Raw genomic sequence first — 13,662 nt, 5'->3', positions numbered from 1 at the left:
ATAATACAATGGTAAAGGTGGAAACAAACACATCAAAATGCCCCAGGCATGTAAAATTTTTCTTATGGGCATGTGGTTTTATTTGTCATGGTTGCCCATGGGCATGTCACATTTTTCACTAGTTCAACTTGTTCATGTGGAAAGTGGTCAAATAAAGTTAAATCTGACATCTGAATGGGTTTGTTTTCCTGCTAGGTGAATGCTTATATTCCACACTCTTGCCAGTCTGTCTACCGAAAGAGTATGAAAGCATAAAAACAGTAACAGTAAGTTTGAAATATAAAACGCCTCCTAAACATACATCTACAAACTTACCCGTACAGCCACCCTGACATTAACCTCTTGCATCCTAGGGTCTACCGTCATGATGACCAATACACTTTTTGTCACATTCTGGAAACAGAGCATAAAACACAAAATGAGGACATCATACACATGTTCATGTGGGTTACATTGGTGGTAAATTCTAGACTAATTAAACAAGCATTCTGGAAATAATATGAAACCAAAACATGTCCCATTTCGACTTGAGCAGTCAGAATAATGTTACAAAAACAAAAACAGCCATCATTTTGTTAAAAATTGACAAAACAGCCCAAACCTAGCTCCATCTAACTTCTCTCAATGGTACAAAGTAACCAGCCCCTATTCAGAGTAACCAACCATTTTGTTTATTTTATTTATTTATTTTGACAGGTGTTTTCACGTAGTACTCAAGAATATTTTACTTATATGACCGCAGCCAGCATTATGGCGGGAGGAAACCGGGCATAGCCCGTGGGAAACCCACAACCATCCATAACAAAGTACGTTTAGTTAATTATCTCATGCCTAAAGCACTTCAAAATGGCTGGCTAGACAGAGATATTCAAACACAAATTTGGTTTTCTGACGAATGCTCACTTAGCATATGAGAACAATATGGATATCCCTTTTCAATCAACGCCATGCTAATGACAGTGATATCAAAGGTATTACCACATGTATCTCCTCTTTTATTACTTTACTCCTACTTGTGGAAAATGACCGACAGCAATTTCACATGGAATGACAATCATGACAATGGTATCCCCTGATATTCCATCCTGCATGGCACTGATATATGTGTCATATCATGCAAACTCACTGTAATGAATTTGTTTTTCTCATACTGAGGGAGCATTGATTCTACCCAGTACATATGTGAATGCAATTCATCATTTGATCTCATTCATCATTCTGATCATGGACACCTGTCTGCAACTCTGCTTCAGTAGCAGTTCAGACAGCTGTAGCCTGAAAACTAAGAATGCCTTATATACTGACTGATACATGGGGATCGCTGGCCCATGAACTACACTTAACCCAATATTAAAACTTCACAGCCGATGTCTTATCCAATGTTGAGCAACTACGGGCGTGTCTTGTCTCATACTGGAGCAGTAGGAAGATGGCTTATTCACCGGGAAGCTCATACCGTGGAAGCCTTCGGGGCTGTAATAAATCTATTCTAAAATCGACGTATGGTGGCAGTGCAGTTGGTGTGGAAATCTGGTCTTGAAGTTGGTGTCTTATATCTGCACAAAACTTGTTCAATAACAAACACAATCGGCGTGCACCTTCGTTGAGTACGAAATTAACACTGTTAGCATCGTGATTCCAACGACGCTTGAGGGTATAAGAAAAGGTGTTGGAGTCTTTCAGGGTTAACTGAACTAGTAACTATGGTGAGAATGACAGGATAGGCTACATTGCGAATTTTGACACTTGCAAAAAATCACGTTTGTCTATGGATATAACTGATTGTGTGTCATCATGTATGTTCGTACACACCCCCTGTTTTCCAAAGTAACATTTGATTTAGTGACCACACTGTCGGCACTCACAAGATTTCTCGAATCGCATGCGTTCCCCGAGTTGCCTGGTTCACTTACTGCAACTTGCTGTCAGTGGGAAAAAAACATTAGATGACACACAAACATACATAAAATATGTTTGGTGCACATTTATGTAGCTACCTGTGAAAGCGCTTCACGTATGTCCAGCTGTTAACTCTGAAAAAGTTGCAGGACAAGTACATGTACGTATCGATGTAAACAATTCGGCTTTCCAGTAGCAGCCATACTGTGACAAACAAGCTTTTCGCCAGATGGCGCGCTTGTTTGTCTGAAAAGGCGCCCCCTATGCAAGTGCACCCCTGGAACTCTTCAGTGAATGAGGAAAATAACGCATTTTCGTTGTTGTTGTCATCGTCGGTCACAGGGCAAGGAATATTTCCTTTACGGTGTTTAACGTATAATGGATAAAACAGATAGTTCCACAGCCATGGCGTCTTTAGCGGCCATGTACACGGAATCAGACAAATCGGACGACGAAGAAAAAGGTGAACAAGAGGTTGATAAAATCTCAGACGACGAAGCTGATCCGGACGTCAACAGATCCAGACCTACGTCCGCCGTGCCATCATTTCTACAGGAGGACGACAACAACTCTGTATCAAGTCTGAAATTCGGGACTGATCAAGAAAGTTCATCTGAGTCCAGAAAACGAAAAGGTTATTTTTCGTCAAACCAAAAAATTTGGTGATATATTCCAACTAAACCAGTTGCTTGAATAAAAAAAAACAAACGTAGTCTACACGTATTTTTGATGGCTCTTTGTACTGTTTAAAATTTTGACATTCATCATTGGGACATTTTATATGTTGTATAACTAAAATATTCCTGAGTACGGCGTTAAATACCAATCAAATAAATGATGGAAACCCATCGTTAACTATAGAAACACAATGCCTCCATCTACAACTGCATTGTGTTCAAACACTTATGGGAAAATAGAAATCCTATCAATAAGCTCACATTTTCACTTATCTTCATTTTTTGGAAAAGTTATTTCACTGAGGGCAGCGACTACAAAAGTTTTCATTTTAAACAAGGTACCAGACTGAAAAAAAAAACAACTCTTCTGCACAGATATAGAGCAAAATATCCTACAGCACATTCAATCAAGTTTCTCGTAACTCTCCTGGGTTCACCAGGAGTTTGCACCTAAGGCTTGTCATGTAAAAGAGCTGCATTCTCAAAATCCTGGAAGAGGGGATTACACTTTTGTCGGACCATAGTGGGCTCCTGTTGCGCTCATATTCCTCGTCCATGACCAGCAAAACTTCAAACAGACGTGTTTGCCATCTCTAACCCTATATGGATTTCTCTTGTATTCTGCATAGCAAACAATGTTTATATATCAGACTTGAACATCTGTCAACATGATGAAGAGTCTCCATCATGGAGAATATTCTGCAAGGCCTTGAGAAGGCAAACACGCCTGCTTGTTCAAAATTGTGCAATTTGAGCAGAATTAAAGCCGATTTTGGTCCAAAAAATGAGTAATATAGTCCTAGAGGAAATTTTAAGAACAGTCATAGTCAAATCATCAACCCCAATTAGGAAGTCAGTCGTTTGAAAACTTAAGAGAAAATACAAAGAAAAAAAATCATCCCAAGCCATCTCACAGTTAATAATGAATATATTGTTTCATCTCCATGTTTCCAGGCCCATAAGATACCAGGTGTAGCACTGGTGTTCTTTTCTTTAGTTCATAGTACTGTTGAAATTTCATAAGTAATGGTGTGTGTTTTGGTTATTTTTTCAACAGCTATGAAGTTGGTATCTTATACTGGAGAAGACTTAGACGATGATGCTGATCTGGATGCAGATGGTGGTAGTGATATGGAAGACAGAGTGGAAGTTATAGCAAAGGTATCAAATGTATCAGGGTTTACATACTTGGACATGTCTAGTGGGATTGAGATAATGACAAATTAATGTCCCAAAGACTATTAAAAAGGTGTAGGACATCAGCCATATATTGCCATGAATGCGAAAAGAAAAAGACAAATTACTTATCAGCAGATGATCTGCTATATTGTGTAACATATTTAAGATAATTTTTTTTTCAAATATACCATTCATTATAAATTATGAACTGCATTAATCATCTTACATGTAAATTTTTCGCTGCTGTTGAGGTAGACCTAATACAGTACAATACAATTTACCTGTACGTGTTCTTTCAGATAGGATTGGTCGATTATAACAGCACCATGGATCTGGATTCATGTGAGTTACTCACCCCAGTCTTGTTTGTTTCTTCCCAAAATCATAGTATTATTGTCATCTACCTTATACAGTCTAAAAACTGATTTCAGACCTTTTTCTCATTATAGGGAATTTTAACCATATGTATTTTGGAACTGACTATATCACAACAACTCATGTCTTACGTGCCTGTATGTTATTGTTTGTTTTCCTGTTCCAGCATCTTTATCAAGAAGTGTGTTAAATCGCTCATCAGATGATGAAATACAAATTCCACCAGAGCCTCCAGGTAGATGTGCCACTCATCTTCAGGTTAGTTTCTCTTGCAAAATCAATCTGTTGTCATGGATCCTGTTGACCATACTGTGTTCAAGGGTGTTCAGATCGCTCGAGTTCTAAGTCATCAAAGGATGAGGCTGCATGTGAGTCAAGCACCTGCTTTCCAGGTGCCTTTTTACATGTGCAGTTGAAGGTACACATGTTTTTTAATTGCCATTATCTGAGTGAAATATTCACTTCAACACAGTAGGTGGTGTGTTATTTGGAAAGAATGGGCTCATCTAGAGTGTGTTAAGATTGAGCAGTAATCCCATCTTCAGTCCCGAGTGAGGTGATGTGAAATTGGCAAAGACAAAGGCCTGCAGTGTGCTATGAATGGGCCTGGGTGTGGTGTCATGTCTGGTGTTTTCAGTTTGGCATTCCAGTGAGATATCATGTCTGGTGTATTCTGTGTCACATTCTAGTGAGGTAGCACGACATATAAATTGGCATTCACATGCAAGTCACACCAAGGAAACAATCTAAAAACCCATTAACACTTTCTTCTTTTCAGACAAAGATAGCAAAGTTGCATGAGAGGATGAGAAGGGAAGGGCTAAGTTTGAGCAGAGCTATTCAGAGGAAAAAGGAAGTGAGAAATCCAAGGTAAAATGATTACATTCAGATTTTCAAAGTTTTAAAAAGTGGTAAAAAAAAGTAATGACTTTTGCATCATATTTTTCCCCAGTAATCATTGTCCCAAACTTTGCATTGGTGAAGATTTATGTCATTTGTAGTTTCCAAGAACCTGATAAGAAGCATTTTTGTAGATAGAAAAAATATTTGATGAAACAATTTTTCTAAATAAGTAATCAGGGGTCTTATTACCTTTGTCATAAATTCTGGACTATTCTTTTGAGTGGTTTTTATGTTTATGCATTTAAACTCCTCAAACTTTTTCAGCTGAAAGGTTATTACTAACTCCTGTACACAGCGTTTTATGGTAATGCAAGAGCTTCCATGTTAAGATTATTATTTTGTTCTAGGGACTATGGTTTTTTTTTTTAATACGGAAGTAAATAAATTTTATCATTACCTGATATACAAAAAGGTATAGGAATTTTGCACAGTAACTGCTATTTTTGTTTTTCAGTATCTACGAAAAGTTAATTGATTTCTGCGACATAGATGAAAAAGGAACAAATTACCCACCAGTAAGAACGAAAATGGTTTTAAGTGTTCAGTCATCAATACCAATTGTTCTTTGATATGTTGTGCATGTATGTAAATTTTGATGTAGTGTAAGAAGAGTTGAAAAGCTGAGCTAGCCTTTTTGGAGTTGTAAGTGCATCTTGGTCCCTGTCTCAGCCTGCTGTGCAATTTAATATATAAAGGATCTAAATTTATTAAGTATCCACTTGTTCAAATGATTTATCCTGTTGTTTTGAAATCCTGGTTATTATTATTCACAATTGATCTATTTTGCAGGAAATCTATGACCCACATATCTGGAACAAGCAATCGTATTATGATGCTTTAGGTAAGCCTGCAGTTGTTTGCCATTGAAAACTATTCCCACAAACTGGTGTCTCTTGATTTATACAGTTGACGTTGGGTTAGGATGACATACATGTATTTACCAGTTGAATTCCTAAACAGTTTGGAACAAAAGTTGTGGTTTGTGTTATATACAAGTTTGTGAGGATTCCTGAAGTCTTAAGAGGATTTTCTTCCTTGAATATTGTTTCAAGATTTCAATGATGTCTTTGAAGGTATATGAAAGTCATCTTCAATCTGGAGAAATTGACCAAAAATATTGAATTTTGCTTAAGCATGTGTGTAAAAGCTACTTGATGGCGCCCTTTTTTATGTCTATGATTTTATACTGAATTGTGCATAAAAGAGATAAAGAGCAAGAGCAAGGACCGCAAAACATGTCCTGAAGAGTGGGAACTGTGCTGCATTTCTGGAGGAAAGTACTCTAAGTGAGCTAAAATTTCGTTCACAGAAGTGCATTTTTAGAGGCAAATAAATGTCACAAAACATTATTTTTGGTGCTGAAACTTTTCCAGTAGAATATCATCCCATGTTCCAAGCAAACCTCAAAACACCTTTCTAAAATCAATAGAATTCCCAGAATCAGGAAATATGGGCAAGTTTGTCATGGATGAAATTTATGGTCATTTAGGGTATGTTAGGGTGGTTATGACCATTAATATCTATTTAACACCTTTCTCTCTGCAGTAAAATGTAAAAAGATAACACAGACATAATAAACATGCAGACGGGATACATTGTGGTTATCATGTATGCATGTAATTTTTCAAACATTCTATTTGCAGATAAAGTACAAAAAGCTGAGATGGAGAAGAGGGAGAAAGAGAGGAAAGAACGGACTAAGGTACATGTATCTAGTACACAACCACATCAGCCATGCTGCAGTCAGTGGTTATAATTAAAGCTGCTGGTTATTGTCATATAGAGGCCTCCATGGCCGGAGGAGGAGGGGGGGGGGGGGGGGGGGGGTAGCACAACAGAGCGACGCAATGACCCGGGAGCTCTCACCAATGCTGTGAGTTCAAGTCCAGTTCAGAGAGGCCTTACGGGGGAAGGTCTCTCAGCAACCTGCGGATGGTTGTGGGTTTCATCCAGGCTCTATGACCATAATGCTGGCCGCCATCGCATAAGTGAAATATTCTTGAGTATATGGCGTAAAACACCCATCACATAAATAAATAAATATTATCATGTAAAATTGTATGAAGATCCATCAGTAATTTGCCAAAGGTAGATAGTTTTCCCGAGGCAGTGGTTTCTTCCATCCTATCTACCCACAAAATTGACCACCATCATGTAAGTGAAAAATTCCTGAGTATAATGTTAAATGAGAAACAAATAAATGTTAAAATTGCTGGATCAGTGGTGCAAGGCAATTTTTACTGCTGTCCACTTGGTCGAAATCCAGTCCCAGTCTAGTCAGTCATTAGCTAATTTTCATCAGGTTTGCAAACTAAAATACCAGCGGAAGACAAAACTACTGAAGGAATTAATAGATATACCGTAAATTGTTATATTTCAAGAGAAGTATGGTGAATGTATGCTGAAATGAAAAAGTCATTAAACTTTTGACAGTTATTCCAGTAAAACTTAGCCTTATAGCAATTTCCTACAAAAATTGCTTTTTTGCTTCTTTTCAGGTCGAATTTGTTACTGGAACCAAAAAGTCTTCAGATTCCATATTAGGTAACGGTGTCCAATAGACTATTTTACTGTTTCCTCATCAAAAAATCTTGGTAGTTTCGCACTTCACCTGCCCTCAACCCACCCACTGCCTTGGGTATTAAAAGGAATTAAGAAGGGATACAGACCAGACTGCTTTTTTGAGGGGAAGTTGTGTAAATGATTTGTTTCCAAACTTGTATATAATTGGATATAATTATTAGAATATTATGTTTAGTAGAGAAATCCATAACATTATCTTATATTTAAGAAGAAGTATGAATGACATGGATTTATTTTTTTCTGATATGGCTGACATATGCTCAACAAAGAGTATGTAAATGATGGCCAGGCCTAGTGTTGTATCTAGACATTGATGTTTCATTAAATGTGTTATAAAAATGCGGAAAAATTTCACACTGAAAATTACTCATAGTGCTAATTGAGAAATTGTGTTCCTCAGAAGCAAACCACTTCACTTTCATTGCAGCCTTGGTGACAATAACCAGTCAACTACATTCATAGGAGAGTTTGTGCAGTTTTAGTTTTGTCAAAGACTTTGCCTCATTTAATTTGGTGCATACATCTCCCTTGAGAAAATCTGCCAAATGTTGTTCCTTTTCCCCATCTGTACAAGTGAAAATTTCTAGATTATGGTGTTAAACAACAAAGAAATATACAATAAATCAAAAGCCAACCTCAAATAAGGTTTGACCTTTTAACCTTGAAGTGTACCTGACTTCTGCAAGTGGAGCAATTTCCTAAAACACAGCTTGGTTTCATGTCAGTTCCTGTTTCCACATTTCAGATGACAAGAAGAGAAAGAGCAAGTGGGATGCTCTGCCATCTCAGCGAACTGCTGCTAGTATAACCACAGTCACCTCAACCACCTCGTCCAAAACTACTATCATTTCAGCCGTGGGAAGCTTCATGGTGAAGAAATCAAAATGAAGCGCCATGACATCACAGATCATTGTAATATACCCATCTTTAACAAAAATGATGCCACAGAAAGATCCAAAGATCTGAATCAACTTTCATAACATTCGTTCCAATGTGCAATGAGAATTTAGGGTCTTGTTGTTATAACAAATGTGAGTCACCAGATCTTGAGGTGGCAAGACGACAACCATTAATTACCTGGAATACATCTTCTGTAACATTCCACAAGTCCCTGATCTGCCATTTTAGAAACATTGTATCTAGTCTAAGCCAAATCAGAATGTGTACCTACAGTTTGGTGGTTGTATTTTTTTTTTTTTTTTATCATAACACTAAAATGGGTTTGTACAACAGAACCCAGAAATAACAGAACATTAGCCACTCTGGCCTTTGTGGAACAGATCCCAGGAATAACAGAACATTAGCCACTCTGGTTTTTGTTGGACAGAACCTAGGAATCACAGAACATTAGTCACTATGGCTTTTGTGCAACAGAACTCAGGAATAACAGATCTTTAGGACCTGGCATTTGTGGAACAGAGCCCAGGAATAACAGAACATTAGCCATTTTGGCTTTTGTGGAACAGAACCCAGTAATAACAGAACATTAGCCACTCTGGCCTTTGTGGAACATAACACTGGAATAACAGAACACCAGTTAAACTCCCCTACACGTTTATTTTTACATGATAATGAACCTCTGTAAATATAGTTTAGTAATGTGTATCATTATTTGAAAGACTTGTACATATGTGTTGCCATGGTAATACATGTTTTGTATCACGTCAGGCTATCTGTCAGTATGCTGTGTCTGGATGTGATGTCATGTCTGGTGTCTATGGCATGGCAAGCCAGTAAGACAGGCTTGAACAGCAGTAGAGATACATACATTGTACAATTAAGTACATACTTAATTCATCTGGGGCCTCTGTGGCCTTGTACTTAGTGTGCTAGCGCAGCAGAAGGACCCAGGAGCCTTTCACCCATGAGATTGCTATACAGTACAGTTCCAGTACAGCTCATGCTTGCTTCCATTCAGGTTGTACGAGAGAACGTCTGTCAGCAACCTGCAGATGGTCAATGGTTTCCACCAGGCTCTGCCCACCAAAATGCTGGCTGCCTTCGTATTAGTTAAATGTTCTTGAGAGCAGCCTGTATGCCATGTCAATGTAACAGATAGGAAAATCCCCATCAAGATGACCTACTTGTGCACATACAGTTTATCGCAGTATTCTCTCCTGAATAGATGAATATAAATCACCAATGGGATCTACCTAAGGTACTAAAATAATGTTGACGAGACTTCTGAAATCCCAGTCAAAGACAATTTAAATTTTTATTTTTTCTTCTATGGCAACCACTGCTCATGCTGCATTTTATTATATTGTACTTTTTAGTATATAATGACAGTACATATAGTTGATATGACCATGTGCTAAGAATTCAGTTTGGTGTAGAGACCATAGTAAACACAAAATACCATTGCATTCTGAGAGCACCAGACTGAACTGATTTGAATACCAGTGCCTGTATGCCTGAAATACTTGTTGTCAGGGTGATGGTATTTATCTCAGGTGTGACTCACTCAAAGTACATACATCACAAAACATAATTACATGTATTGTCATTGGTTGCTTAAACTTACTTGTCCAGATATACAGTAAGTGCACTAAACATGTACATTTATCCTTTCTTCATCATTGATGTTCTTCAGCAGCACAGGGTCTTGATAAAGTTTCATTGTTGCCTAAGTGCTATTTTGTGTAGGTTGATTCTTGTTTCTAAATTTCCAAAGGATGAAAAATTAATTACCTTTTTGTGAACTTTTCTTCAAATGGAATTGCGCTGTTAAATTTAAATGGGAGTTTTTTGTATGGTAGTGTTTGTTTTACCTTGTAAGGTTTTTGTTTTTTGGGTTTTTTGTTACAGGCAGGAAGGAGATTTGCCATTTCTCCATTATGAGATACATATGCACTATGGCTGGCATAAAATCAGATTTATATGCAAGATTTTAGAGAAACCCAGCAACCAGCGAATCAGATATTATTGTACTGTTAGACAATTACTTAGGGGCTAAGTGAAAAATTGAAGGCTTGGCTTAAAGTTAAATCTGGTATTACCTGTTAGCACAGTTTTGAATAACCTGGCCCGGGACCCACTTGTTCAGACACGTCAGAGGTGTATTAGATCTAAAGCCCTGTATTAACTTAGTCTGGACTAAAGTTCTGTGTATAACTTTGCTTGAAGGCAAGATATGACTGATTTAACTTTTAATACATTTCTGAACAACTGGCCCCTGAGTGTTGATAGTTTTCTATATACAGTAGCTTCCTGGTTGACACTGTGATGCATGTTTCATGTTTTGACAGCACTTTTTGTGATGAAAGATGAAACATAATTTATACAATCAATTCTCTGTGGAAAAAGATAAATATATATTATGAGATAGATATTGCTTTTAAAAACTGCAGAAGTGGCCAAATTTGTTTTGGGATCAGGTGGGGTAGGAGAAGGGGATGGGATATAGTCTGTTTATTGTTTCTTTTTATTGGCCAGTATTGATTACTTTTATTTGTCACCATTTGGTAGTGCTTCAAGTAGTTTGTTACTGAAATGAATCTAAAGTGGTTGCTGTTTGTTAACTTCAAGGTTTCCCAAATGAATCACTTTTCGAGATAGTATTGTCTAAATTTGTAAGCTTTTTACATGCACAACAGAATGTTTAAGCTCTCCCTTTCTTGACTTCTCACCATATTACACAGCTGAAGTCTGCCCATCAGCATTGTCTAAAAATCTGTTTATACATGTAAGAAGAACATTGAATGATTATTTCCAAGCTGACATAGTTATTAAATTTATGATCATCTTGTGTTGTGCAAGACATTTACATCATTGAATATATTCATCATTCTTTCTTGGGAGGTTGCTTGTGTCTTGGACAGTCAGAATGTTTGTCTTGGACAGCTTGGAATTGTATCTTGGACAGCAACTTATACGACAGCGGCCAGCATTATGGTGGGAGGAACCGGGCACAGCTGGGGGAATAAAACAAATATGAGAGGAACATACCAATTTTAATGACTGAAATTTTTACTTAAGTTTAAGATCGCTTTGTGACCCCGGGCGTTAAAGATTGCTCCGTGATCATTAAACATCGGCAATGTTTAATTGTTCAAAATGTCTTAACTTAGGATTTAGTACACCCTAGTTAATAATAGTTGTTTTGGGTTACATGTGTTATATAGAATGCTCAGTTCATATAAACCTTTTATTACCTATAAGTCTGCTGTGTACATATATGAATAAATGTCAATATTTAAATGTCAGTCGGTCAACTGTGGTTAATGTACTTTGTAATATTTGGCAGCAGCAGGTTGTAGTGTTTGTAAAACTGCAGAAAGGTATAAATTTTAATGGTTTGGAATATGTATAATTATAGCTTTAATCATGTAGTGATTGAGTTCAGACATATGAGAATAAATGACAGCATGCTGCTTAAAACTTTATTTATACATTCATTTGATTGGTGTATATACTACAGAATTTTACTTGTATGTCAGTTTTATACTTGGGTGGGGGGACAACATTTGGCCTTAAGCAATTCGCTTACTGACAAACTCACACTCAGTGACACTCAGGTTCTCACCTACAAGGGAATTCAAGGTGTATGCCATATTGGCATGAGGAAAGAGATCTGTGTTGAGCTTCATGTAAGACCAGACTAATTGGCTTGACAAGCACTGTGGATGGCTAATTAACTGTGGATACAGACAATGCACTGACAGCCTTAGAGATGAAGAAATGTGAGTTATGTGCAGAATTAGCATTTCACGCATTATCATGAGAGATATGTAACATTCCAACATACATTGTAAACAAGAATTTCCAAATCTGTCTGGCTGAGAAATGCCAATAATGCACCATAATGAGAAGTGTCCGGCGTTCAAGGTCTAACACTGGGATTGAACCAGCATCTTGTGTGTCCAGTTTACAGTGTAGCTATATAAAATGCAAGCATCTTTAAACCCGGGTTGGGTCACACCAAATTAGACTTAAAAATGGTAAGCCTACTTGCTGCTGCCTCTGTTGGTGCTCAGCAATGAGAGGTTAGAGCAAGGACCAGCACTGGTGGCTGAGTGTCATTATATTGTGAAGGGGTGGGGTGTCATGTCTGGTGTCTTCAGCATGATACTTTGACGGATGGACTCGCCATGCCACAAGAAGACAGTGTATGTACACATGCCTAATGACTTCTCGTCGTCATATGACTGAAAAATTGCTAAGTACAACGTTAAACCCCAAGCATACTTACCTACAGGGATGACTGAAACAATGCTCAATGAAGCCACATCAAAACACATCAAAGATTGATTCAAATTCAATAAAATTAGATACACACCATAAATTGTTATTAAGGTATGTCTGTAAATAAAACACTCTCAGTGAAAAGAAACTGATAACAGACAGCCTGTGGTATTTGAACAGTACATTTATAGCAGCATCAACCAAGTTTCTCACTGAATTTGGAAGTCAACACTTTTTTGTCTTCAAAGTTTGATTTAGGTTTTGTGTTTCGGGCTTCTCCTGAATATTTCACATACGATAAACTATACGGGCCTACTGATATGAAAACAGTCAGGTATACAGTCTGATTAGGAAACAAAGTACAGCTAGACTAGAGGAAACCGACCCACATCAAGCATAGGCCTACCAGACAAACCTCCTGATTGAATGCTGTATCCAATTAAGCCTGAGTGAAAGATATCATGAATTTGCTGGATCATGCAACATCATTTATTATTTGCTATGGCTGGTCTGAACACTGATTCAGTCACGTCACATTAACATTTTAAACATAATAATGATAAATCTGATCAAGTTAGATTTTTGCGTTTAAGTGTAGGATACAATGCAAGATATCACGTTAGCAGACTGGAGAGAATTTTCAAACTTAGTTACAAAAGTGAAAAACACTTGGTACTTTTTCCTTGACAATTATTTTGTTTGACTGGTATTTGATGTGAAGATTCAATTGTTATTAACCTGAAAGTATATCAACAGAATTCATTTTTCTAGAATTTTCTAAATTACCGTACGTATATATTAGATGGCAATGAACGAGAAGAAAAAGAAAGAAACAGCTGATAAATATGTTCTAAGTTGATTT

General features: G+C 37.3%; 2 protein-coding genes across 2 annotated transcripts in view; one reads left to right on the top strand and one right to left on the bottom strand.

Moving 5' to 3' along the window:
- LOC135467282 (kinesin-like protein KIF27) overlaps positions 1-2,117 on the bottom strand; it is a 38,967-nt gene extending 36,850 nt beyond the window's left edge. The window contains exons 1-2 of the mRNA XM_064745049.1: positions 1,998-2,117; positions 316-393 (exon numbers count right to left, since the gene is read on the bottom strand). Coding sequence (XP_064601119.1) covers positions 316-366 — 51 coding nt within the window. The 5' untranslated portion in view covers positions 367-393; positions 1,998-2,117. The remainder of the gene's footprint in view (positions 1-315; positions 394-1,997) is intronic.
- A 119-nt stretch (positions 2,118-2,236) lies between these two features.
- On the top strand, positions 2,237-10,408 carry LOC135466833 (SAP30-binding protein-like). Its single transcript, XM_064744552.1, has 10 exons — positions 2,237-2,533; positions 3,634-3,737; positions 4,055-4,097; positions 4,297-4,388; positions 4,909-5,000; positions 5,488-5,548; positions 5,823-5,874; positions 6,677-6,735; positions 7,532-7,577; positions 8,362-10,408. Exons 1-10 carry the CDS (start codon positions 2,278-2,280, stop codon positions 8,502-8,504), a joined length of 948 nt encoding a protein of 315 aa, XP_064600622.1. The 5' UTR covers positions 2,237-2,277; the 3' UTR covers positions 8,505-10,408.
- Positions 10,409-13,662: the final 3,254 nt, after the last annotated feature.

Source organism: Liolophura sinensis, chromosome 6 (assembly GCF_032854445.1).
Source record: "Liolophura sinensis isolate JHLJ2023 chromosome 6, CUHK_Ljap_v2, whole genome shotgun sequence".
Classification (NCBI taxonomy): Eukaryota; Metazoa; Mollusca; class Polyplacophora; order Chitonida; family Chitonidae; genus Liolophura; species Liolophura sinensis.
This window is presented reverse-complemented; position numbering and strand designations above follow the sequence as displayed.

Excerpts from the sequence above, each read along its gene's own strand:
- LOC135466833 (XM_064744552.1), top strand. The coding sequence starts at position 2,278 with ATGGATAAAACAGATAGTTCCACAGCCATGGCGTCTTTAGCGGCCATG. Across the intron at positions 5,549-5,822 it reads AAGGAACAAATTACCCACCA|GAAATCTATGACCCACATAT; the intron begins GTAAGAACGAAA and ends TCTATTTTGCAG. Across the intron at positions 5,875-6,676 it reads ATCGTATTATGATGCTTTAG|ATAAAGTACAAAAAGCTGAG; the intron begins GTAAGCCTGCAG and ends TTCTATTTGCAG.